Source organism: Quercus lobata, chromosome 2 (genome assembly GCF_001633185.2).
Source record: "Quercus lobata isolate SW786 chromosome 2, ValleyOak3.0 Primary Assembly, whole genome shotgun sequence".
NCBI lineage: Eukaryota > Viridiplantae > Streptophyta > Magnoliopsida > Fagales > Fagaceae > Quercus > Quercus lobata.
The window spans coordinates 97,081,869-97,108,492 of NC_044905.1; the positions used below are offsets into that span (position 1 = coordinate 97,081,869).

Genomic DNA, 26,624 nt, shown 5'->3' on the forward strand with positions numbered 1-26,624 from the left:
CCAAGAAATCAAACCCATAAACATCCAATAAATCAAACCTAATAAATCCATGAAATCAAACTCATAAACCACCCAATAAATCTAAGAAATCAAACCCATAAACATTCAGTAAATCAAACCCAATAAACCCAAGAAATCAAACCCATAAACCCACAAATGGGAAAGAAAGTGCACCTAACCTTAAACTATAACCAACCCAGATCTGAGTTTTTTATTCAACAAGCGAAACACACAACGTGTGTTAACGAAACCCAATATAGAATCCAACAACCTTAGCTCAAACGAAACACTATTAGATACAATTCGAAAACAACGACCAGATCTCGGGTTTTTATAAGTAAATACTAAATAGTACCAAACTTTTGAAACCTCCAAACGGCTCACTAACAAACAAAACAAAGCATTTTTTCTCTCAACCTCGAACAAGTCGAATAATCTAAGTTATTGGAGTTGAAATACAAACAGGAATTGGAATCCACGAGAAAATGGAAAAGAAAAAAACCCAGATCCGGAATAAGAATTGCAGTAGTTAAAGTTGGGTCAATGAAAACAAAAACCAAGAAACGAAAGAAAGAAAGTTTGGGAAATGGGATGTACCTGGCGGAGAAGAAAAGAAATACAAACAGGAATTGGAATCCACAAGAAAATGGAAAAGAAAAAAACCCAGATCGGCTTATAATTTCAACTATAGATAACTCAAATTATGAAAAAGTTTTTTCCTTTTTTGTTTTTGATTTTGAATTTTTTCAGTTTAATTTTTTAAAAATTTTTTAAATTTTTTTATTAATTAAAATGCTGACTTGTCATTAAAATGCAGACATGGATGCTGACGTGGTATTTATTAATGTTATTTTATTAGTCATAACAGCATCTAACATGCCATCTATGCACTCCGTTTGCCATCTCAGATTTTTCTGTTACTGGGTTGACAACAGGGACCATTTTAAAAAATCAATGACTTACTTAGAAGCAAAATCAGTTTAGGAATCAAATCGAGAAATGACCCAAAATGTAGGGACAAAAAGTGCATTTAAAATTTTTCCACTTTATCAAAAGCGGCATGTCCCAAAATTCTAGTCCAATCAATGTTGATGAAGAAAGCAGAGGGATAAAATGGAACATAACATGGGATAAGTCACAATAGTTGGAAGATTTTTTTCTCGTTGAAGTTAGGCTCATCTCAATTAGAATTTGTTTTTCTATTTTTAATTGGTAAATTTACAAACGCACTTAAGGAAGTGCCCTTTGAACTGTAAACTGATTGACAATCTCACTTGGAAGTTGGAATTCAATATCCTATCATGATTACAAAAAATAAAGGGCCAGGTACTTATGGAAGTGAGATGATGACAGAGAAGAATTAAAGGTGGCATATATATTATATACATGGAAATGGAATCTCAGAGCTTGACTAATTCAAGTAGCATGATTTGAATCCAAAGTCATGGAATTAAGTTGTTTATTTATTTATTTTTTTTAATTTTTACAAGGAGTAAGCTGAAAGGAATTTTAAAGCCTCGTCTAGAATGAGTATTTGTAAATTAAAATCAAATATATATTTACTTTCCCAGCATATTATTTCCTCTCAGTTAAGGACAAATGAACATTTAAAAGAGCAATGAAATCCAAGAAAAAATTACAATGCATGAGGACTAATCTCACGAGTGATATGAATGCTGGCCTCAATTTCTTCGTTCCTACCACGGAGGAGTGCAAGTTGGTTGCTTATGTTGAGGAAGAAGCTAGTGGAGATCAAATTTGGGGAGCCCTAACTCGTGGATTTGGGAGTTTCCTTATTTGAAAATTAGGTTTTTTTTTTTTTTTTTTTTTTTTTTTTTTTTTTTTGGAGTTAATTTGGGGTTTTATAATGTAGAACGAAAATATAGTAAAGCAAGATATTGTTTTACCTCAATGAAATCTTGACGAATCAAGGGAAAAGAAACTAAGAATCCATTAAAATTTTGAGAAATTCTCAGATAAGTATTTTATTTGAATCTATTAAGATCAATCTAAATAAAAATACATATTCCAAAATTACAAAAAGATACCATTGAATTTCCTATAGTATCGCTACAAACCAAATTATCAATATAAAGTAACTAAATTTTGGCCTGAAAAAATAAAATAAAAAAAGGAACACAAGCTTTAACAAGGTCTCTTCAAGTGCACACAAACGAAATTTGAGCAATAACATAAATATCAGACACCCCTATTTCTGTTTCCACCCCTATTTCTGTTTCCAAGTAGTGTCAATTTGATTTTGTTAACCTTGGCCACCACATCCTTGATGTCAAGTCTTCCATTTGGTAATTCTTCCGAACACCTCAAGCCTAGTTCCAAGATAGATGAAAGAATAGTTTGCAAGGCAGTTACATCTCTTCCCTCTTCTATCCTAAGCAAACCATCGTCCACAACTTCCATTTGGTCATGAAGTGATGCAATCCATTGCCTCATACCTAGTTCTCCAACAAATATTTCATCGGTAGGTTTCTTTCTTGTGATCATCTCTAACAAGATTATCCCATAACTATAAATGTCACCTTTGGTAGATACTCTTCCTTCAGAACCATACTCTATCATGCTCACATTTGTCAAGAAAATTTTAAGTTAGTGACCCACATAGATGTTTCCATAAATAATTTACAAATATAACCTTAATACACACACACACACACACACACACACACACACATATATATACACATTCATACATTAAAAAAAAAAAAAATTGTTTGTTGTAACTATCCATGATCCATCAATTGATGTATATATGTATACTTGATTCTTTTATTTATTTATTTTTCAAGTATGCCATTGTGACTTGCAAATAATAAAATAGGTATTAATGTAGGTTCTATATAAAAGTAATGTTGACAATTTGTCAAAAAAGGCTATGTCCCTAATATTGATGGAATAGTTTTGTAATTATTTTCAACTCTCAACTCCCAAACTGAGCGCCATAGCTGAACTTTTCTAGTCAATTTTAAAATAACTTATCAAATAGGATCATTACCTTGAATAGTGAAATGACTATAAAATGGGCTATAAGAGGGCATAAGGCAAGCCATGTCAATACCATGGCTGCATTAACAAGTCCAATATTAAAGTAATATTAAATTAATTTGTATATGTACTCTCAACAAAAATAATTTGTATTTAACTTGTGAGCATAATGCATAAAACAAATAATTTAAGGGTATATTCATAAGAATCTAATGCAACTACATCACTGAGCTGATGAAAACTACCACACTCATGGTTATTCCTAAAATTAACCACTATTAATGTTAAATTAACCTAATACATGCATACCTGGTGCAATGTAGCCAATTGTACCAATGGTTTTGGTATAGGTTGCGTCCTTGTTTTCAACTAAAATCTTTGCAATGCCAAAGTCACCAACATGCGCAACCATGTCCTCATCCAATAGGATATTGCTAGGCTTCAAATCACAATGCACCATGGATTCTGATTGACCGTTGTGGAGATAATCCAACGCTAATGCAACATCAACCATAATGCTTACTCTTTGAACAAGATTCAAGCAATAGTTGTGAGAGTATAACCACTTTTCAAGACTACCATTTGACATGTATTGTAGCACCAAAGCTCTAAACTCGGGGTTGGAGCATGTACTAATGACTTTAACTAGATTCCTATGTCGGATTGCCCTTAACACTTTGCATTCAACATCAAAACTTCTTAAAGCACCCTCCAATTGCAAGTTTAGAACTTTGATAGCAACAATGGTCCCATCAAATAGTACCCCTTTGTAAACAAAGCCAAAACCTCCAATTCCAAGCAAGTTGCTTTCACAGAAGTTGTTTGTCCCACGACAAAGCTCATGATATGATATCATTCTATAATCCACTGCACGCAATGTGTTAATAAAACTTGGAATCTGGATTTTACATTTTGGGTGTCTTCTTAGCATAGTAACCAGTGCTGTAAAGATTATAATTGATGCAATGGCAGGAATAATATATCTAAGCAAAATTTGCTTCACCCTTGATCGTTGAGAAGAAATCTGACTTGTACAAGGTGGAACTCCAAAAATTGGATTCCCACAAAGAAGTTCATTGCCTAAAAATGATTCCGCTGTGAAGTTTATAAAAGCTCCACTAGATGGAATCTCTCCTGATAGCTTGTTGAAAGACAAATTCAAATACTTGAGATATGGAAGTGCCACAAGAGACTTAGGAATTGCACCAGAGAGATTGTTGTTCGAGAGGTCCAACTGATCCAATCCTTTCAAAGATCCGAAAGATTTTGGAATATCTCCTTGAAATGAGTTCTTTGACAAATTAAGACTACTTAGGGTTTGAAAAAAACCAATGATACTTGGAATATTTCCAGTAATTTGGTTACAAGACAAATCTATGAATATAATAGCATCTAGTTCTCTCATGTTTGGAGACAAAGATCCATTGAAGTAATTCGATGATAAATCCAAGAACAGCAGATTTTCAATGCTCCATACTTTCAGTGGGATTGATGATGTCAATCTGTTATGACTCAAGTTTAATCTCTGCAAAAGATTGAGGTTTCCAAGGCAATTTGGGATGGGTCCAGAGATTTTGTTATGTGAGAGAACTAACTGTCCCAAATTCCTTAGCTGACAAAGTTCTTTTGGAATGTTTCCTCCAATATTGTTGACTCTAAGAAGCAACCTCTGCAACCCTTCAACTCCTCCTAATGTTGATGGTATGTTTCCAGTCAAATTGTTATAGCTCAAATCAAGAAAGGTCAAGTTTTTCAAGGAACCAATTTTCATTGGAATTTGACCCTTGATTTGGTTATAACTTGCAATGAATTTTTTAAGTGAAATGGATAAGTTTCCGATGTAATCTGGAATTGTAGTATTGAAGGAATTGAACGATATAACCAGCTCTTCCAAAAATATGCAATTAGATAAAGATGAAAGGAAAGTCATCTCTTGCTCTCCAGGCTCCGCTGTTAGCTGATTGTCATACAGAACAAGAATTTGAAGGTATTTTAAGTTTCCAAGACTTTTGGGTATTGGTCCAGAGAGTGAGTTCCTCCCAAAATCTACTTGGGCGAGATTGGAACAATTTGAAATATCCGATTGGATATGACCACTAAGTTTGTTGCCACCCAAATACAAAGTTTCAAGATTAGGACAAGAAAGCCCAATATCTAATGGAAGATTTCCGTACAAAGAATTTTCTACTAAGGAGATCTCTTGAAGAGAGGAAATGTTTAAAATGTTGTTGGGTATTGTCCCTGTGAGATCATTCAATTCAAAATTCAATATATATAGATTAGTAAAATGCCATGAATCACTCGGAATGCTTCCTTTAATATTGTTATCTTCAATATAGAACTCTTGTAACCTCGAAAGGTTACCTAGGCTAGGAGGTATGTTACCACTTAAATCGTTACCACCAAGATAGAGCAGTTCAAGGTTTTCTAAACTCCCAATACCTTTTGTAATACTTCCAACAAACTTATTGTATGACAGAGATATTGCTACAAGGTTTCTACAGTAATGGATTTGTGAAGGAAGCTGACCGCCTAAACTGTTTTCTGAAAGATAAAGTCCTTGAAGATTAGGACAGTGGGTGCAGAGTTCCATAGGAAGAGTTCCTGAGATGTAATTTGATGAAAGGAAAATATTGGTAAGAGAGGATATGTTAAAGATGACATGAGGAAAAGGACCAGAAAGGAGATTGGATTCCAAATTCAAGAACTCTAACGATGAAACATTGCTTAGGGACCATGGAATTGCACCCATAAGACGGTTTATACCAAGGTCTAAATAGCGAAGCATTGGTAACATGCCTAAACTTCTAGGTATGCTACCATTTAACTCGTTTCCTGGAAGAGATAAATATTCAAGCTTGTGGCAATTATGTATAGTTGGAGGGATACTACCTTCCAATAAGTTGTATGACAAGACAAGTTCCCTCAAGCGGTGTAGATGACTAATCTCATGAGGCAGGAAACCATAGAAGCTGTTGTTAGAAAGATCGAGTGAGACTAGGAAGGAGAGGTTGCCAACATGAGGTGAAATAGTGCCTTGGAGACCAAGGTAGGAGAGGTTCAAGGCTGTGACTCTTTGTCTTCGTAGGCTGCAAGTGACTCCAATCCAGTTACAGAAGTTTGTTCTTGTGGACCAATTACCAGCCAAGTCAGTATTGTTGATCTTGGAATTGAAGGCAATGAGAGCTGATTGATCAGTAAAGTTGCTGGCAGATTGGGACAATTGAAGTACGAATGAATGCACTAACAGAAAAGCCAAGAGCAAGTGAATGGATGGCCTCTCTATTGGCATCATGAGTTTGCACCAGAGAGACACAGAATACTCTTTGAACTCTGGAACTAAGATAGAATAGCCCTTTGTGTGGTCTTCTTTTGATTATTTTTCAGCTTTTCTAAAGAAAACCGCTTCATATGCTTGACTGTATTCACACTAGCTTTATATATTTATATATGTATATATATATATATATATATATATATAAACAATAATAATTAATTAAAAAGAGGAAAAAAAGTGAGATTGAATGCATTAAAAGGCATGAATCAATATGCTATTATAGCCATTTGATTAGAAATTTTGTTTAAGTATTATGAAAATACGTGTGAATTAAAAAATGATGTGAAAATAAGTATTTTAGTGTTTAACCACTGAAAACGGTTGTTTAAATGTACCAAACATCTTCTCAGTTGGAAGATAAAAAAATTTCACCTTTTTCTTTTTTAAATTATGAAATAAGTTGTATTTGGATTTATTGTTGAGTTAAACCCTACGAAATAATGAACACCCTTTCCAAATAACAATAAATATCAAAAAATTTAGTTAGTTGTCACGTTTCAAAACAATGTTGAAAAGTAGCATCTCGAGTGTCTAAAACTCGAGTTCCAAGAAAAAACTCGAGTTTTTAAGTCTCGATTTATAAGCGGATGAGTCTGATGTGGAAAAAATCTACGTGGAAATCGAGTTTTAAAAACTCGAGTTCCATAAATTGCAGGAAAACGCCGCTATAGGGCTTTAAAACGTCACTATAGGGCTTAAAAACGCCACTATAGGGCTCCCTGAACCTGGTACTGGGTGATCATCTTATAAAAAATTTTTTGCAGGAAAACGCCGCTATAGGAATTTAAAATGTCACTATAAGGATTAAAAACGCCACTATAGGCTCCTTGAAGTGTGGGTTGATCATATAAAAAAGAATTTGCAGGGAAATGTCGCTATAGGACTTTAAAACGTCACTATAGGACTTTAAAACGCCACTATAGGAACTCGAGTTCTAAAACTCGAGATCAATGTGGATTTTCACCCAACTCAACACCACAAAATGAGTACAAAGTGAGTTTTTGAGACTCGATTTTTAATGTGGAACTCGAGTTTCTAAAACTCGAAATGCTACTTTCCATTATTCTTTCCAACGTTGCTTACCTAACTATATACAAGCCCTTTACACAGCTATTTTGCACATTCCCTCCGAAATAATAGGGCAATCTGCCAATCTCACTTGGAAGATTTTTTTTTTTAGTCGGTAAGTTAAATTACACAAGAGGCAATTACAAATTTGGAAGTCTATAGATGTGTGCGTCCCAAAATTCCACCTTTGTGGTTTGCATTCAAGGAATGAATGGGGCCTAGAAAATGGAGAAACAGAGAGCTATCGATTCACACTAGACAAGACTTGTACCGCACATGACAAGAAATAAATGGCCAAGTTTTTGTGAAAGAGAAAAAAGAATAGCTATTTTCACTTTTTCTCAGTGTCGGTAAACCTCTATTTTTCTATGGATCCGGTTAATGTGTGCCCTTAGGTCACACATTAAACTTTCTATTTGTGAAAATATTTTATCGGGAATTGAAAAAGCTGTCATCACTTTTTCAATTTTCGAGAAATTTTTTTCTAAAAATGGAAATTAATGTGTGCCCTACGGGCACACATTAATAAAATATTTTTTCTATTATGATAGTTCTACGTGAGAAGGTAATCAAGCCTACGATTCTATTAGAATATCATTTTCAACTTTATAGTAAAACTTATTTTTTAATAATGGTTTATTTATTAATTAATTATTTTAGAAAAATTTTCTTACTACTATTGTGTTTTTTTTTTTTAATAAAAAGTTTTTAAAAGCATTTTCTTAAAAGGGTGTTTATTAATTAATTATTTTTAAAAAAAATTTCATACTACTATTATGTTTTTTTTTAATAAATTTTTTTTAAAAGCATTACAAAAAAAAAAAACCAATTCCGTTTAAACAAAATACTTGTACCTTGGTCGACAAGGAATAAATGGCTAAGTAATTGTTTTCAATTTTTTAAAGTAAAAAACCACTTCAGATGGTTGACTATAGTCGCATTAAACTTTTTTTTATTAAAAAAAAAAAAAACAAAAAACAATGATAATATATATAAGTTAGGAGACAAATTTTTTACATAATTTTTTTTTTAATGGGATACTTCCACTCAACAACAATATGATTAGGAGTAAATGCCAAAACAGTGAGCTAGCAATAGCAACAGTAGTGACTAGAAATGACTTTGACTAGAAATGACTTGTACAGTACATTACGAGAAAAAAATTGCCAATTTATTGTGCAAGTGGGAGGTGATGGCAGACAGCAATTTACTATAATAAGAATCAAGCAATTATTATACAATCCAAACTTACAAAACTTCAGCTTTTCAAAGTCTTTGGGAGTTCAACAGTAAGTCTACTGATCTAAACCACACGTTTTCAAGGTTCATTGAATCTTTTGGTAAGATTTGTATTTTGTTTTCTTCAATACAAATTGATGGCAGATATCTTTTTTTTCGACGTGTTTCACCGACAAATCTTTTGGTCTTTGCTCAAAATTTCAACAAGTCTTTTGGTTTTTAGACAGAACTTATTCGGTTAAAATTGAAAACTGAAAATATTGTAGTAAAGAAATTTTTAAATATGTTAATAATATTGTGGGACCTATTTTTAATGAAAAAGTTACTGAAAGTAGAATTTGTGAGTCCGTGAACAGTGTATGAGTGCACTGTTCACCGTGGAAAAGTCAACAAATACGGGTTTCAAAGAAAAAAAAAGAAGGAATAACACGGAAGAAGCAAAATGTGGACGTGATAAGTTGGATCCAAACCGGCACATAATCTTGTCTATTAACCCGTGTGCGTTTTCAAGGTTGATGAATGATTAAAGAATGACCAACCCATGCGGCATTTTTTTTTTTTTTTTCACCAAAAAACGCAAGTGGCAACTGTGGCATGACTGTACCCCCACTAACTCATTTGGCCATACAACATTTTTTATATCTTCTTTTTTCCAAAAACTGAAAGTGGGAGACACTAGATTTACTTAGACAAGACCACCCAAAGATAGACTATAACTATTCCTGACACACGTTTTTGGACAAAGCCTCACAGGCCAACGACCTTTCTAATTCAATTTTTTTTGATAAGGACGTTATGCCTATACAGTGTACACTCATGGATAAGAATTCAGAATTCTTTTTGATAAGAACGACCCTGTTCAGTGTTCATGGATGAACTGAACGTTAGGCCTGTTCTTCTTTTTATACATATTAGGTAATATATATATAAAACATGCTCGGGTTGGTTCGGTCTTTGTTGGTGTGCACATCTTGGCGTCCATGGCCGTACCGATCCGACGTCAGCACTGAAAATCTGTAGCCGACCACCGTGCCGGAAACCTTCAGCGGAGCCCTGAGCGGGGTAGGGCAGTGTGGTCAGACCGGTTTTGTTGGTGTCAGTATATCCTTGAACAGGCCTAGTGTGATGTGCAGTTCATAAAACCAGAAAAAGGGGTTTATGAGGAAACACTTGATCGAGAAGCAAGCATGTAAGCTTGCTTCTTGATCAAGTGTTTCCTCATAACATGCTTGCTTCTCGATCAAGTGTTTCCTCATAATCCCGTGCCTGCTTCTCAATCAAGTGTTTCTTCATAATCCCGTGCTTGCTTCTTAATCAAGTGTTTCCTCATAATCCAAAGTAAATTAAAACTTTTTTAGCAAGCATGTAGGCTTGCTTCTTGATCGAGTGTTTCCTCATAATCCAAAGTAAATTAAAATTTTTTTAATTTACTTTGGATTCACACTAAGAAGCAAGTAGTTAAGTCTAACTCTTATATATAAATAATATATTTGTACTGAGATGAATTAATTTAATTTATTCTCTATTTTTTTTAAGGGTTATGCTAATGAGCTCTCTTAGGGTAATAGTTAATAATCTATTTTAAGAAAATTTTGACACTACTTTTATAGAAAGTGAAAAAAGTTATTAAAATATTAATGGCTATTTTTTTTTTTTCCTTTTCTTATAAAATTTTTCTTTAAATGGATTGTTAATTATTGCTCTAAGGACATTCCTTATCATTTTCCTTTTTTTAATCTAAATGTCTCTTGCTTCTTTTAAGTTTCCTTTTCTCTTCGCTTCCCAAACTCTCTTATTTCTCATTTCAATTTCTTGTTCGTTGCTTTCGACTCAGGGTTCGTTTGGATACAGCTTATTTTGCTGAAAACTGAAAATACTGTAGTAAAATAATTTTTTAATGTGTGATTGGTGCCGTGAGACCCATTTATAATATTTTTTAAAGAATAAAATAGTTGTGGGTCTGATGAACAGTACATGAATAGTGAACTTTGTCTCTTACACATTGTAGCAAAATAATTTTTAAATATGTGAATAGTATTATGGGACCCATTTTTAATATTTTTTTATGAATAAAATGGTTGTGGGTCCCATGAACAGTGAACTTTGTCTTCTGCACAGTGAATTCATGTGCATGAACAGTGTGCTTACCCATCATATGCGTTGAAATGAAAAAAAAAAAAAAAAGGTGATACTCAAAGCACAGATACGCAATAAGCTCAATCCAAATGGGCACTTTATCTCTCGATCCTCAAGATCTACATGAATATTTTTTCCCCTTTTAAAATGATGATATTTTTTTAATAAACAATTTTATGCATTAGAATTCACAAATAATGAAAAATGATGGATGAAAAATAGAACTCCACCATGATCGATGAGTGTGATGTAGCGGTGTACACGGTTCGTTTTGGTCAGTTTTGGACAGGTTTTTTGCATCACACCTATAGGGTGCAGTTTCACCCTATGCTTAACCGCACCTCACTTTTGGAAGATAAAACCTGATCTACACAAGTTGCGGTTAATTTTAGTGGCTCAGTGCAGTTCGTTCGGTTATATCCTGGGAGCCTGAAAATCTGAGATTGAGAGGGAAACACTACTAATTGTTCGGCGGGATTAGGGTTTGGAAGAAACATTATGCGACTGTCTGGCTGAGAGCAAAAAAGAAGAGAAAAATGGTTAGGTGAGAGCCTGAGATTCTAAGATTGAGAGGGAAAAAAAACTAATTTTTGTTCGGCCGGATTAGGGTTTGGAAGAGAAATGAAGGTAGCTGATGACTGAGTTTTGACTTCTGAGTCTGAGAGGCGAGAGTGTGAGACACTGAGACTTGAAAGGAGCAGCAGTCTAAAGAGTGAAAGCTGAAGAGGAGAAATGAGAGTAAAGAGCATAAATAACTAATGAGAGTAGCTGAGTAGAAAACAATTAAAGGGAAAAGATGTGTGTGGCTGAGATCAAAAGAGAAAAAAAAAAAAAAATATTGTAACTTGCACGGTACTAACTCAAACAGTGAAAAGCATCATTTTTTATTTTTTATTTTATTTTATTTTTTTTGAAAAACGCAAAAGTAACAAAAAGTTCGTTTGGATAGAACTTATTTTGCTGAAACTGAAAACTAAAAACATTGTAACAAAATAATTTTTAAATGTGTGAATAGTACCGTTGAACCCATTTTTAATGAAAAAATTGCTGAAAAGTGAAGTTTGTGGGTCCCATGAATGGGAGCCACTGATGTGCTGAAAAGTCAAAAATTTCGACTACTGTTCATGCACAGTAGCCATTTTAGCTAAATTTTGTCTCTGAAACGCGTGGGAAAAAAAAAAAAAAAAAAAAAAAAGAGCAAAACGCCATATAAGTCCTATCCAAACCACACCAAACTAAGAATAACTTCATTATATGTTCATTGAATTGATATTTAATTTATTTTTTACTTAAGAATTTATTGTAACATAGAAAATTAATAGTTGATAATGATGCTTAATTGCAAAGTAATTTTGTTGAGGACCAAAAAAATAAAAATAAAAACAACTAAACAATGTTTTAGATGGAGTTAAGCAACACATATCCAAATATCGAAATCTCGAACTTTAATTTTGTAGTCTAAATAAGCAACAAGCCAAACTCTCAAGCCAAATACATAGTTATAGTGTATAACCAAATATAATTTAAGTGGCCATTTCAATGTTTGCGTTTTTATGGACAAATTTTATTTTTCGGGGCTGATTTTTAATTTTTTAGGGGGCCAAGAATTTTTTGAAAAAATATTCTCAAATATTACCTATTAATATGTAGAACTATATATATATATATATTTTTTTTTTTTCTATAAGAAATAAAAAAATAAAAAATAATCCTAGTGCCCTTGGTCCCTTCCGAGTTCCACCACTGACTATAAAGGGTATTTTAAATCTAACATAAGTACATTACTGTCCCTCAAATATGAAGTTTATTCAACTTTGGTCACTCCACCTTTAAAAGTTCGATTTTTGTCCCTCTAAATTTTCAAGTGTAACAATTTAATCTCTTATTTATTTTTCCATTTACGTAACTATTGAATGCTAAAGTACCCCTTATTTTGAGGGGGCTGAAATCGAACTGGCCTCTTATTATAGGGAACAAAGGTGCAAGCAAGAAATGTAGGGAAAATAGTCATACTGACAAAATTTTCCTCTATTAAATTTATAAGATTGGTGTAATTTACCCTAAAAATCAACAATATTGTTCTTCATTGGTAGGATCTGTGACATGAGTGTGCACAATTTGAATAGGAATCCTAGTTAAAATGAAATGTTCCCTTTGTTAAGTAGTTTGAGAAAATATGGACATCATTGTTGTATTTATTCAAACCTCAAAAGGGAAATGCCATTTCATAAAATGTTTAAGAGATATATAAAATCTTTTCTTGAAATCTCAAGTGAGGTTTACGTAATTACACCCCCCCCCCCCCCCAAAACACACACACACACACACACACACACACACCAATAAATAAATAAAAAATAATGGGAATATCCCCAAAACTCACAAAAGAAAAAAGGAAGTGACTTACACCAAGGTCAATCTTGGAGAAAATATAAGCCTAGGCCTCATATGCAGTCTCGCTAAACAAAGCATTGTAAACATAATATCTGAGATGATACCATGCTATTTGTGCAAGTTTGACATATCAAAACCTTTTGAGGTCCTGCTTCCAAATCAAGACCAAACACAATGAAGATTCCATCTATATGGAATAGCATACCATGAGGAAGGTTTTACTCCAGAACTACATTCAAGTCCCTTGCCGAGTTTGAACACCTTTCTCACCTCATCTTGAATTTAAAGAAATAGGATTGAATTAAAGAATAAAAATGATAGTAAAAGAACCATTTTGTATACCTGACCAGCTGCATTCATGGCCCTCATGACCTCATTCAGACTTTAAAACTTCCTTGCAGAAACTGCACCAAGATCCGAGAATGGCAGCACCCAAAAGCACAAACTTGTTCCCTGGTGGAACAATTATAAGGCAACCTACAGCAATCATGAATAAGTAGGCCAATACTTCAGATGTACAGATTAATGCTTAAGAGAAGCTAAAATAATACATCCAGACCTTTCTCATGGATTTCTTCATTTGTTTATTAAACAGAAAATTTTGTATCAGTAGGTCATTTAACTTTGGGACTAAGGCTTGGAGGTAGTTGTCACTAGTGTGGTGGAGAAGGAATTCCAGTCTTTTAATTTATTCAAATTTTGAATTGTTATCATTATTATTATTTTGGTGTGTATGTATGCATATAGGACCAAATGTAATATCTTATGTAGGGTTTTCTTATAGCACCAAGTGTGCTTTCTTGGTCTTTAAGTTAATAGCTTTATTAGGTAAATATAGATTTTGGTTTGATTTCCCATTTTGTCTTGTCTACATTTAGGAGAGTTTTACTTGGCAAGCTAGTCTTTTTGACTCAAACAATTGGGAGAGATTAACTCATTTGAGTATTTTAAAGACACATTTGCCTAGAGTTTCTCCAGTCTCTTCTTCTCTCTCTTGCTTGTGGCACTGTTTCTTTTCTCTTCCTGAACTTTTGTCTCAACACACTATTCTAATTGCTCCACACTACTATTCCCTGCACGTTGATCCTGTTTACCATTCAACTGAAACTAAACATTGAAATGCCCATACAATCCTATCAATTGAATTTTCCAACAACTATGAATCATCCAATCAACATTCCTGTGCAAGTCAAGCTTTTTATTCAGAAATCATTCAAGATAGTTTTGCCAACTTTTTTTGCTTTTTATTGGTTGATTACCCGTGCACCAAAAGGGTCTTGAACCCACAAACTCCCCCTCCAACTTGTTATAACAAGAGAAGGAACTATCATTGGAGGTAGAGCTCACTAGCATGTGCCATGCCATCTTTATATCCTCTTTTTAATCACCAATCTCCAAAGTTCAACTTTTTTCCAAGAGCACCATAGTGTAATATTGGCCCAATTAATTGAATAGCTACGTCAGGGTCCATTTGGAAGATAAAAGTTAAAGCAACAAAAAGTTTTTTCCTTCATAATCTCTTTCTAAGCCTCTTTTCACCCCCCCCCCCCCTTCTTTTTCTATTGGTTAAGTTACACAAACTTGGTGGGTCATCAACCCTTGCAGTTACAAGGGAAGGAGGTGCTATTTGAGCTATAATTCATTGGAAATTTCCTTCTCAAGCCCTTGCCATATTTCAAGCAAGAGGGATGACCAAAAGCAGATTAAGTCATTCACTTCAGGCTCTAACCTTTCAGATCTTTTAACTTTCTTCAGGACAGGCAACCCAGCCTCCACCAGGCCGAGGGAGTTTCAAAATCATGTTGATGCTTCTGTGGGTTCTACTTCTCTCAGAAGCCTAACAATGAAGTGATGGAAGGAACTTCCAAAAGAGAAAAAACAAAATTCTTAAATTGACTAATGCAGTACTGCTGTCAATGACTTAATGAGAGATTTGTTGATAAAGTGTGCACTTATGCCAGTCATCGTAGTTTTGGAATGTGTAACAGGAAATGGACTGCAGCAGCATAACAAATAAAGGATGACCAACTTTCGACAAGTTAGCCCCAAAATCCTAGGCTCTGGTGAATGGTGATAATGATCTAGAGAGGGATGGGCTTAGATTGCCTGTTAGATCCCAATCTCACATTGGCAATTTTAGAAAATCTTGAAATAAAACTGCACATACCACTCCATCTTCATTCGACTCATTCTTTCTTGAACTTTATTGCTTCTTGAATTTAGAATGTAACTGTTTCAAGGCTACTTTGTATGCCTAAGGTTGATACTTTCCGCTTATTTTTCTAATAATGTTTTTATTACTTAATTACTTTTTAAGTAATGCAAAATACATGTAAAAGATTAGTCGCCTCAACAATGATTCTTCAGCCTGTCAAATTTTAAACAACACATTATGATCCAAATTCCATGAGATAAATGCTGAACATAAGTTCCAGAAGTGTACCAGACCAGAACGGTACCCTGACCCCTGGAATGAATAACTTGCTCCTTGATATGGCCATATGGCAGGTAGAAGTTCCACAGACTAACACCATGTGGTAGCATATAGCTTCCATATCACACTCTGAAAATATCATTGTTATAAGAAACATATTACACAAAGTTAAGCTACTAAATCATGCTAATAAGAAGATTTTTTGATAAGCCATAATAACCTCTAGCTTCAGAATCCAAATGTGGCACACTTTCCATTACCCCCACGCCACCAGCATGAGCATCAATCAGTGAAGTTTCAAAATGAATTCCTGCTACAAGACCCAGTTCCTGGAAATTTAAATCAATTATATACATATGAAATTAGCTACAAATAGGTGTGAATACTAGTATCAAGTTAAATCACCCACCAAAGGCCAGGAAAATAGTGTGACTCATATTTTCTTGCAACTAAATAAATATGTTTTTTTGCTAATGGACCTCAAGTCATGCCACTGTAAATCAATGTGAAATCTTCAGTACAAAATTTCTTGCCTTCACGGCAGCTGGAGTAAGACCAGAACCCAAAAGATGGTCAGGAAAAGCTACACAGTCCTGTTGACATTATTCATTACCAAGTCACAAACTGCAGCAGAAAATGCAAAGGGTAGAATAAATAATTAAAATTGAAATTTAAAATTTAAAAATAAAATTTTTTATAATGACCAGGCAATAAAAGGTTATTGCTATTAATTACTACACTCAAAATTTACGTATAAGTTTTTAAAAATCAAGAAAGAAGACCCATTCAAGAAAATAATTATATTTCATATATGCTACATGTTAAGCTGTCCTGAACTCCCATCCACTAGCTTCCATATCTCAGGAATCTTTTTCATTGACTTTCTGCATATATCCCTGACCAAGATATGTCCATTTGCACACCGCGGTGCACAGACTAAAGTATCATCTCCTTTTGCCCTTGAAGAATCAAAACAAATCCCAATTATCATCAAGTTAAATTCCAAATTGACTTGTACTTAAGAAAGATGCCTGAACTTAAAGAAGATTTACTCATGACTGGTAGATTTGAAGTACCTGTATGACAGCCAATCACCCAATTCCATCCAACAAAACACCATTGACCAAGATACTTGCAAATTTTCTTTCACCTAAAGGAAGCTGAAATATTAGTCTGTATCAGAAAATGTTTAATAGAGAGACATAGAAACAATAAAGAAACCGCAATTCAGCACAATGATTACGGACATGACTTGGGAATGGAAATTCAGATCTGTTGATAAGCTTAATTTGCAAAAATAACAATGACAAACTGCTTAAGTGACATCTCTTTCAGGAGGCACGCAACAAGAGAATGCATACTCCGCTCCATATTACAAAATAACATAAAAGATGGTCAGTCAAATGAACATGATGTCCAATCAATGCAAGAACAGCATGTAAAATACAAACTGCTTTGCCATTGTCAGCCTATCATCGTCATCTCCATGACTCCAATAACCAAGAGAACCATACAAAACCCAATGAAGATTTCAAGGCTTAAGTCAAATTAAATCAAAGGTTTTTTTCTTTTGTTATGGTCCAGCTAAAGGGTAAAAGAAAATTTTGAGACTGCTATAAGAACAGCTATGCAATAGAACATGATATATATGTCAATTAAGGAGGTAACAAAAAATATGATTTTGGATAGGATAGAATGTCGGAAAAAAATACATGTAATCAAACCCTGATTAATGCGTTGAGATCCGTAGCAAATCCCAAAAAAGTTTTGGGACTAAGGCAGGCTTGGCTGTAGTTGTATAATTTGAAAGGTTTGTTATCCCCTGCCCTACATCATGTAAAGTTTAGTTGTCGAGTGGCACAACATTGAAGTGATAATATAAAACCGAGCAAAGTGGATACACAGAAGAAAAATTTTTCTAAATGATACTTCGAATAGTTCTACGACATCAAATTTCAGCCCACTTAAGGAAATGTAATAGGTGGTTGCAAATCAACTTTAAAGCCCTAAACATGAAGCAGAGCAGTTGCTAATAGAAATCCAGCAGCACGATGCTAAAGCGCACACACCAACTACCGTGCAATTTAATAAAATGGCCGATTGTATATTACGAATTGAATAAAATGATTAGATTAGCCCATGTTAGTACCTTTGGTAGACGCTGCCAATTAACTCCGCCTTGTTTTCCCATCAAGAGCGGCAAGCCTCAGTCCCCAGTAACCAATGATATGGATTCCGTTCCGTTTCCGCCGGAACGGCCGGAATATATCGTACCGGTGTGTAAAACGGAATACCCTCCATTCCACCTCGGATTAAATTTCGCCCCATTTCGGCCCGTTCCGGTCAACCGAAATTGGCCGAAATTCATTTTCCGGCCGGTATGAATTTTGGCTGCTTATTTTCACTTTCTGAACTTGGTCGGCATCTTTTTCACTAGATCCCCAATAATCCTTCTCATTCTCTCATCAGTATCACATTTTTGCACTTGTAGTTTCTCGTCTCTCTATCATCTCTCACTATCTCACCCTCTCAACCGTGATAGAAAAGTTGAAAATAAAATTGAAGAGCAAGATGAAGCAAAAATGGTGTGACTTGTGAAACAAAAAGGGAGAGGAAAAAGAGGAGAGGAGGAGAAAATAGCTGAGAAGGTGAAATGATGAAGAAAAACTAGCAATAATGAAAGAAGTAGCATTTGAGCAGGCTATAGTGTTGTCAGTTGTCGGCCGGGCCGGCCCGGGCTGAATGGAAAATCCCTAGCTCATGGCCCTACCCATGGTCATGGGTAATGCCCATTTGGGCTTTAACAGGTTGGGTTAGTGAAGTGGATTTAATGGGTTACTTATGGACATTTTTAACAGGTCTTCAATGAGGTTATAAAAATTTAACCAAAAAATTATAATTATATATTATTACAAACTATGAAATTGAACAATTAATTAACTTGTATTGATAAGAATAAATAAGTACATTAAATTTTTAATAAATATATTAGACTAAAAATAGTTGCATCACTACAAATTGTGTACATCCCAACTAGGTTGGCACCCACACACTTGTCTATCATTTGCAATTCTCAATCTATTTGTGTTGAAACATCAAATAATTTTATCTAAGATAAAAATTGAAAAACTTGTTACATAAATTTTATAACTATTTGCCAAGCATTATCTTTAAATGGTGGACTTCTTGGCATCCACTCGGGCCTTTCTAACTTCAATCACTCAAATGCCTCTACTAATTCTGCTTCTTGCTCTGTTTCTTGTCGTCTTGTGTCTGCTAAGTTCCAATCCTTTAAGCACACAAGTGCCTCAACAGTCTCGAGACTAAGACCACATCTCTTGTCAGATACAACTCTACCACCTGCAGAAAAAGATGCTTTCGATGCTACCGTGGAAACAGGAACTAATAATATTTCACAAGCCATAATGGAAAGTATGGGATACTTAATTTGATTTGTTTTCCACCAGCCCAATAAATCAAATGATCCTTCTTCATCAATTTCAAGTAAAGGTTGATTTAAATAACGTTGAAATTTTGATAACCCACCTGATGTTACTGAAGATGCTTGTTCTCTTCTTCTTTTAACCATGTGATAAGCATTTTGTTCTTCTTGGTCATCTAGAAAACTAGTAGAGGACAAAGAGCTTCTTGTGTTTTGTGTTTGGGCACCAATTTCAGAATTTTTATAAGCATTTCCGTAATAATCAAATTATTGTGTCATTGAATTTTGAAATGATTGTATGGTCTTTTGAATTTTTTCAACTTCATCATTATAAATTATTTCTAAAAAAACATTCAACTCTTCAATCTTAAATCTAGGATCAAGAATAATAGCCATTCCAAAAATCAAAGGAATATCTCCCCAATATTTGTCAAATTTTGTCTCATTAAATCTAATGTTTCATCAAATATTCCAAAAGATTGCCCATAAAATTTTGAAAATTTTGCACAAGTGTTAGTCAATTGAATTATAACTCTACAAGATGTTGGATAATATACACCACAAAATTTTTTTGTTGAATCATCAAAAACCTTTAAAAAGTCTCTTACAAGTTCTGCTAACATCCAATCATGTTCTTCAATTTTTTCTAGAGGACAACGTGAATTTTGAGAAAGATGAGAATAATATAAATTTAAAACATCTTTATATTTTATTGCTGAATCTAAAAGAAGATAAGTAGCATTCCACCTATGAGGCACATTAATATTTATATTTTTTTTTGTTTCTTTTCAATTCCATACAACATTTTATATACAATTCATATCTTGCTTGAGAACTATTAATATTACGAACAATGTCTTTTATTTTTTCAACAGATGAGGATAAATTTGATAAACCATCTTGAACAATTATATTTAAAATATGTGCACAACAACGTATTCGAAATAATGTACCATGTAAGGTAAGCTTAATTTTTCTTTTAAAAACATCTCTGCCATATCATTATTTGTTGCATTATCAAGTGTTATTGAAAATATTTTATCAATAATCCCCCAATATTGAAGTTCCTTACTAATAAGATTTGCAATGTTATATCCCGTGTGTGGAGATTCCAACATTTTAAATGATATTATTCTTTTATTTAAATTCTAATTAGAATCAATATAATGAATAGTTAAAGAGAGAAAACCTAATTTATTTCTTGATGTCCACAAGTCAGATTTTAAACAAAATCTACCACTATGTGCATGCAAAATACTTTTTAATTCTTCTTTATAAAATTTAAAACTCTTCATAATATCTCTTTTTGAGGTGGATGCAGAAAATCTTTTATATTGTGGAGTAAAACCACGTTGCCCCATTCCTGTAAAATCATGTTTTTCAACGAATGTAAAAGGGTGTTCAACTCTAACAAGATATTCTGCCACTTCATTACGTGCATTTGCATTAGTGTACATAAATGTAGTTAAATTTCCCTCCTTATCTTTTCCTAATTGTTGAAAATCTCTAATATCCATTTGATTTTTTCGCTTACAACTATTTAACATATGACGTTTTAAATGGTTAGTCCCCGCGCTTGGGCCACCAACCAACTCGTCACCACATTTGCTACATATAGCTTTGAATTTGAGAGATTTTTTGTAAGTAAAATGAGAGAAATGTCATAGGTATTTATAGATTGGATACTTGAACCAAAAAAAAAAAAGAGAACTGACTTTTGTATTGTTCAAACGGTAAGCTTCTTAAAGGAAATATTTGAAGAATCCTATATCAATTCTTAAAGGAAATATATGAAGAATCAAATATCAGTTCTTAAAGGAAATATATGAAGAATCAAATATTAATTCTTAAAGGAAAGAATTTCTTCCAACCAATGGTAAGCTTTTTTTTTTTTTTTTTTTTAAAGTAATTTCTTCTATAATTTTTACTTGTAAGGAAAGAATTAGAATTTATCAAAGGAAAGAATGACTTTCTTTCCAGAAGCACAGAGGTAGGGCAACGGTCATCTTAGTAACTTAGTTTTAAAAATCAAAGCTACTAGACTAATACCAAAATATATATATTTATTATGCATAATGTATCACAATCGCTCTAAGTATTTAGTGGTTAGGTATGTGGTCTTAAAGTTTTCATAATGTCTAAAGTTCAATCCCTCACCCACCCAATCCCCAAATTATTTTGTTATGAATTTTGGGCAATGAGTTAGGCTAACGGGTTAGGCTAATGAGCTGGGCTAACGGGCTAGCCCACTGGGCGTCCATGGGTAAAGAAACCAACCCATAGCCTGTCCCATTGGGCTACTAGGCAGCCGGGTTGCGCATTAGCCTGATGGGCTAGCGGGCTACTGGGCCAGCCCATGGGTCATGGGCTATTTGATGACCCTTATTGGTATTAAACCCCCCAAAGGAGTCATACTATATGGGGAGCTTGGCATAGGAAAAACCTTGCTTGCCAAGGTGCATAATTGTTATATATTTTATGCTTTTGGTTGTTTTTGTGTTTTGTTCTGTACTAATTGTTAGTTTATCACTGACCAGATAATGGTTGTTGCTACATTCTAGTCAATTTGTTCAGGTTAAACTAAGCATGCATTGTTAAGTTAGTATGATAGGTGTATGCATTATTAAGTGCACAACAGGAGTTTAACTTTCCATAAGTTTATGTATTAGGATGCTAGTATTGAATGTTACCTCATGCATACTGCAACCTCTTTTTTCTTTTCTTCTTCTTAGGCTGCATCATAATATTATAGATTTTTAGAGTTTGTTGGTGGTTGCACCATGAACTTGAGTTGAAGTCCACTACTTGTTCTTGAATGCCTTCCTCACATTCTTGTCTATTTAGAACACCCAATTATTTATATATTAATGATCTGTTAAAATTTAAATTATATATTTGACTTTTGAATCCCCTCGCAAGAAAAGCTTCCTATATCCTGAATATTGCCACCTGCAAGTTGGATAGAGTCAGTTGGGCTCCTGCTTTGAAATTAGTATAGAGATTTGGTGTTTGTAGTATGTTAACAGAAATGTACACTACATTTATGCTTATGGAACCTGTATGGTACACATTCAACATATATTACATGCATGCTTTACAGCCTATATGGAATTCAGTCACCATGGGTTTCTCTCATGTCAATTTATTTTAGATATTGGTTGGGAACTGTGATTATGCTTATGCTTTACTTCAGGCAGTGGCAAACTCAACGTCAGCTACTTTCTTGCGTGTGGTTGGAAGTGAATTAATCCAGAAATACTTGGGTGATGGGCCTAAATTAGTCAGGGAACTCTTACGAGTTGCAGATGATCTTTCACCATCAATTGTCTTTATTGATGAGATTGATGCAGTTGGCACAAAAAGGTACTTAGTTAATATAGCACAGTCATATTTCTTGCCTGCAACCTGTGCTTTAGGTAACATCTATGATTGAACTATGTTACCCAGGTATGATGCCCATTCAGGTGGTGAACGTGAAATCCAAAGGACAATGTTGGAATTGCTGAACCAGTTAGATGGTTTTGATTCAAGAGGAGATGTCAAAGTGATTCTTGCCACAAATAGAATCGAAAGTCTTGATCCTGCCTTGCTTCGTCCTGGTAGAATTGACAGGAATATTGAATTCCCTCTGCCAGACATAAAAACAAGGGGGCGTATTTTCTAGGTACTTTGGTACAGAATGTGTAGAAATGGAATACCATTGTGAATGATTATACAATTCCTTTGTTTTTCACTATAAAGATCTTATTGCTTATATGTTCATGTTTTTGGCAATTCAGATACACACATCAAGAATGACATTGGTAGATGATGTCAACTTAGAAGAGTTTGTGATGACTAAAGATGAATTTTCTGGGGCTAATATCAAAGCAATTTGTACCAAGGCTGGCTTGCTTGCATTAAGAGAGCGCCGTATGAAGGTGACACAATATTTCTTGCTTAGTCTTAACACATACATGAACGTTCTCCCTGTGATGTTGCTTAACACATACATTGGCAGATTTCATTTGTTCTTGCTTAGTCTTAACTTCACTTTCATTTCATATGTATATTTGGTGTTGAAGCATGTGCATGGGAGTTTTAATCTTATTTCACAAATACATTATGCATGCGTGCATTTAAACTCTTCAATTTGCCTTCATGCTGCTTCCTTGGATTGGCTCATCTCTATAATTGTTTGACCAGATTTAATAATTACTTGTTAACATCTTTTACATTTGCTTCAGGTGACACATGTAGACTTCAAGAAAGCCAAGGAAAAAGTGATGTACAAAAAGAAAGAAGGGGTGCCAGAAGGGCTCTATATGTAGAAGGTGGTCAGTTCTACTGGCCCGAAAAATACATGTGCATCTTCTTTGTTGTTTTTAGCTTTTGATGTCAAATTAATTTGATGTGAAATATTTTGCTGAACAGTAGAATGCCAACACCATTTTTTGGACATCACTAGTATTGAATTTAGTCACTGCCATGGGTTGACTAAGAAATTTTAATTTGATGAGTTCTCTAATCGAGATAGGAACCCTATTTTAGGAATTGCATGTTTTAGGCTAAATTATGACCCAAAGTGGGATGTATTTTAGTTTTTGGATACGACAAACAAGATAGGTAATTACATGTTGGGCTTAGTGTGCCCAACAAAGTTTACAAAAAAACAACGGTCTAGGAACTGCTAGCTGAAGGCAGGTGACAAGAATACGTCCTTCTTCCACATAAAGGCCTCTAACAGGCACCAACGCAACACAATCCAAAAAGTTATGTCTATGGAGGGTGTTTGGCAGGAGGATGAGGAGCTCATTGGCAAAACCTTTGTTGAATACTATGAGAACTTGTTCACATCCTCTAGGCCTGTGGTGAGTAGGGAACTGCTTATGCTATACACACCAAGGTGACGGCCAGAATGAATGATATGCTGTTGCAGGAATTTAGAGCACCTGAGGTGGAGAGAGCTCTGAAACAAATGCATCCGTTGAAAGCTCCGAGGCCGGACGTTATGCCTCCTCTGTTTTATCAACACTTCTGACCTAAAGTTATTCCTGTCGTTATTCAAACTGTCTTAAATTTTCTTAACAATGGAGTAGCTCCACCAAAATTCCATGAAACACATATAGTGTTAATCCCGAAAATAAAGAACCCTGTAACAGTTATGGATTATAGACCGATTAGCTTATGCAATGTGGCTTACAAACTGGCGTCAAAAACGATTGCCAACCGGCTAAAAGGGGTGCTCAGAGAGGTAGTTAGGGAAACCCAAAGTGCTTTTGTCTCGGAAAGGCTTATCACTGACAACGTTTTAGTGGCCCATGAGATCATGAATCATATCCACAGGAAAAGGAAAGGAAAGTATGGGGAGATGGCACTGAAGTTGGATATGAGCAAAGCATACGACCGTGTGGAGTGGGAATGCCTCCAATTAATCATGCAGAAACTTGGCTTTCATGAGTGGTGGATTCAGCTAGTCATGAGGTGTGTGTCACCGATCACCTATGCAATTCGAGTTAATGGGGTTCCATGTGGTGCAATTCGGCCAACCAGGGGGCTGCGTCGCGGTGACCCATTGTCACCTTATCTTTTCATCCTACTGGCAGAAGGTTTGTCCGCTCTAATCCATAGGGCAGTCCAAAATAGAACCTTGAAAGGACTGGTAGCATCAGTAAGGGGTCCGAAAGTGTCACACTTGTTCTTCGCTGACAACAGCTTGATTTTCAGCCGGGCCACCGTCAAGGAATGTCAGGAAATCCAAAGAATCCTGCAAGTTTATGAAGCCTCTTCGGGTCAGCAAATAAATCGGAGTAAAACCTCCCTCTTCTTCAGCCGAAACACTGATAATGCCACAAAAGAGTCAATCAAAACCATGTTTGGTGCCCAGCTCATTAAGCCACACAAGCCTTATTTGGGCCTTCCATCCTTCGTGGGTAGATCAAAAACGAACTCTTTTGCTCAGTTGAAGGAACGAGTTGCCAATAAGCTGGCTGGGTGGAAGGAGAAGTTGCTCTCTAATGCCGAGAAGGAGATTTTAATTAAAGCGGTAGTGCAAGCAGTGCCATCGTACACCATGAGCTGTTTTCTGCTACCTAAGGCTTTGTGTCAAGAGCTTATAGGGATGGTGCGGCATTTTTGGTGGGGTCAAAAGAAAGATGAAAGGAGAATGACATGGATGAGTTGGGAGAAGATGTGCCTCACGAAAGATCAAGGTGGTATGGGATTTAAGGACCTGAAGAAATTTAACCTTGCTTTGTTAGCGAAGCAGGGGTGGCGACTACAGACCAACTCTTCCTCCCTTTTCTATAGAGTCTATAAGGCCGGGGTGTGACTTTATTGATGCAGAAATGGGCAGACAACCATCCTATGGGTGGAGAAGCATAATGGCTACACAGAACTTAATAAAAAAGGAAGTGAGGTGGCAGGTGGGGGATGGAGAGAAAATAAATATCTGGCGAGACAAGTGGATCCCCAGCTCGCACACATACATGGTCATCTCCCTAAAGTGTGATCTTCCATGTGGGCCGAGAGTGTCCGCTCTCATTAATAGTGCGACCAAAGAGTGGAAAGTGGACCTCATTAAACATTGTTTTATACCCCAAGATGTGGAGGCCATACTTAGTATACCTTTGAGTGCACATGGAGCACAAGATAGACTCATCTGGACGAAGTCAAGAAATGGTAAGTTCTCGGTGCATAGTGCTTATCGTCTAGCTCAAACAGCACAGGAAGGAGGTGGCCAAGCGACAAGCTCGAATTAGTCGGTGGCTTGAAAAATTTGGAGAGGTATATGGAGCATGAAGGTCCCTAACAAGGTGAAACACTTCACATGGAAGGCATGTAGGAACATCCTGGCCACTAAGGAAAATTTATGGAGAAGGAAGGTCACTCAAGAGGGAATGTGCGAGGAGTGTGGCGATACGATTGAGTCGGCATCCCATCTATTCTGGTTTTGCAAACAAGCGCAGGCAGTGTGGTCTCACAGTAAGCTTGTCCTGCCTTTTACCATCTCACAGTCATGGGAGTTTATTGATGTAATGGGTCAGTTGCTGAAGTGGAAGGATGTCTACCTGGATATTATGGAAAGGGCCATGATGATATGCTGGGGGATTTGGAGGAACAGAAACGAGGTGAAGCATGGTGGGAAACGAAAAACTGGTGTGGCTGTGATTAAGTGCTCGCACTATTCATTAGAGTTCCAAACGGCGAATGAGGTACGAAGCAAGCAGGAAGCTCTGACTCGGGAGGTGGTGAGATGGACAGCTCCAAAGCATGGCCAATACAAGGTGAATTGCGATGCGGCAGTCTTCACTAGGAGCAGAGAGGTGGGTTTTGGCATGATCATCCGTGACTGTGCTGGTTTGGTCATTGCTGCTTTGAGTAAGAAAGGGATTAGTCTTTCCAGAGCGGTGGAAGCGGAGGCGAAGGCGATGGAAGTGGTTGTCCAGTTTGCAAAGGATGTGGGGATAAGGGAAGCAATCTTCGAAGGTGACTTGCTTATTGTGAGTGGAGCAGTCCAAGGCGGTGGTGATGTTCCTTCCTCGAATCCAAAACATTGTCTGTGGCATTACACAGGAACTTCAGACTTTTAG

General features: G+C 35.4%; 3 protein-coding genes and 1 pseudogene across 8 annotated transcripts; 2 read left to right on the forward strand and 2 right to left on the reverse strand.

Moving 5' to 3' along the window:
- Window positions 1-2,027: 2,027 nt before the first annotated feature.
- LOC115973975 (receptor kinase-like protein Xa21) lies at window positions 2,028-6,414 on the reverse strand. Its single transcript, XM_031094210.1, has 2 exons — window positions 3,313-6,414; window positions 2,028-2,573 (listed from the first exon to the last, which is right to left on the reverse strand). Exons 1-2 carry the CDS (start codon window positions 6,296-6,298, stop codon window positions 2,200-2,202), a joined length of 3,360 nt encoding a protein of 1,119 aa, XP_030950070.1. The 5' UTR covers window positions 6,299-6,414; the 3' UTR covers window positions 2,028-2,199.
- A 6,716-nt stretch (window positions 6,415-13,130) lies between these two features.
- On the reverse strand, window positions 13,131-18,297 carry LOC115977394 (FGGY carbohydrate kinase domain-containing protein-like). Of its 6 annotated transcripts, none has more exons than XR_004088550.1 (7): window positions 17,761-18,297; window positions 16,688-16,761; window positions 16,430-16,570; window positions 16,021-16,204; window positions 15,832-15,940; window positions 15,621-15,740; window positions 13,131-13,654 (listed from the first exon to the last, which is right to left on the reverse strand). XR_004088550.1 is itself a non-coding variant. In XM_031099225.1 (6 exons), the coding sequence occupies exons 3-6, from the start codon at window positions 16,046-16,048 to the stop codon at window positions 13,551-13,553; spliced, it is 342 nt and encodes a 113-aa protein (XP_030955085.1). In that variant the 5' UTR covers window positions 16,049-16,570; window positions 16,688-16,761; window positions 17,761-18,295; the 3' UTR covers window positions 13,131-13,550. The 6 variants fall into 6 exon arrangements, 3 of the variants coding, with proteins under 3 accessions (XP_030955085.1, XP_030955083.1, XP_030955084.1); XR_004088549.1 differs by having other exon boundaries at window positions 16,021-16,235; XR_004088548.1 differs by having other exon boundaries at window positions 16,021-16,570.
- Window positions 18,298-21,416: 3,119 nt separating this feature from the next.
- On the forward strand, window positions 21,417-23,371 carry LOC115973976 (annotated as a pseudogene).
- Window positions 23,372-25,829: 2,458 nt separating this feature from the next.
- On the forward strand, window positions 25,830-26,624 carry LOC115973978. The gene has a single exon (XM_031094211.1). It carries the CDS (start codon window positions 25,830-25,832, stop codon window positions 26,622-26,624), a length of 795 nt encoding a protein of 264 aa, XP_030950071.1.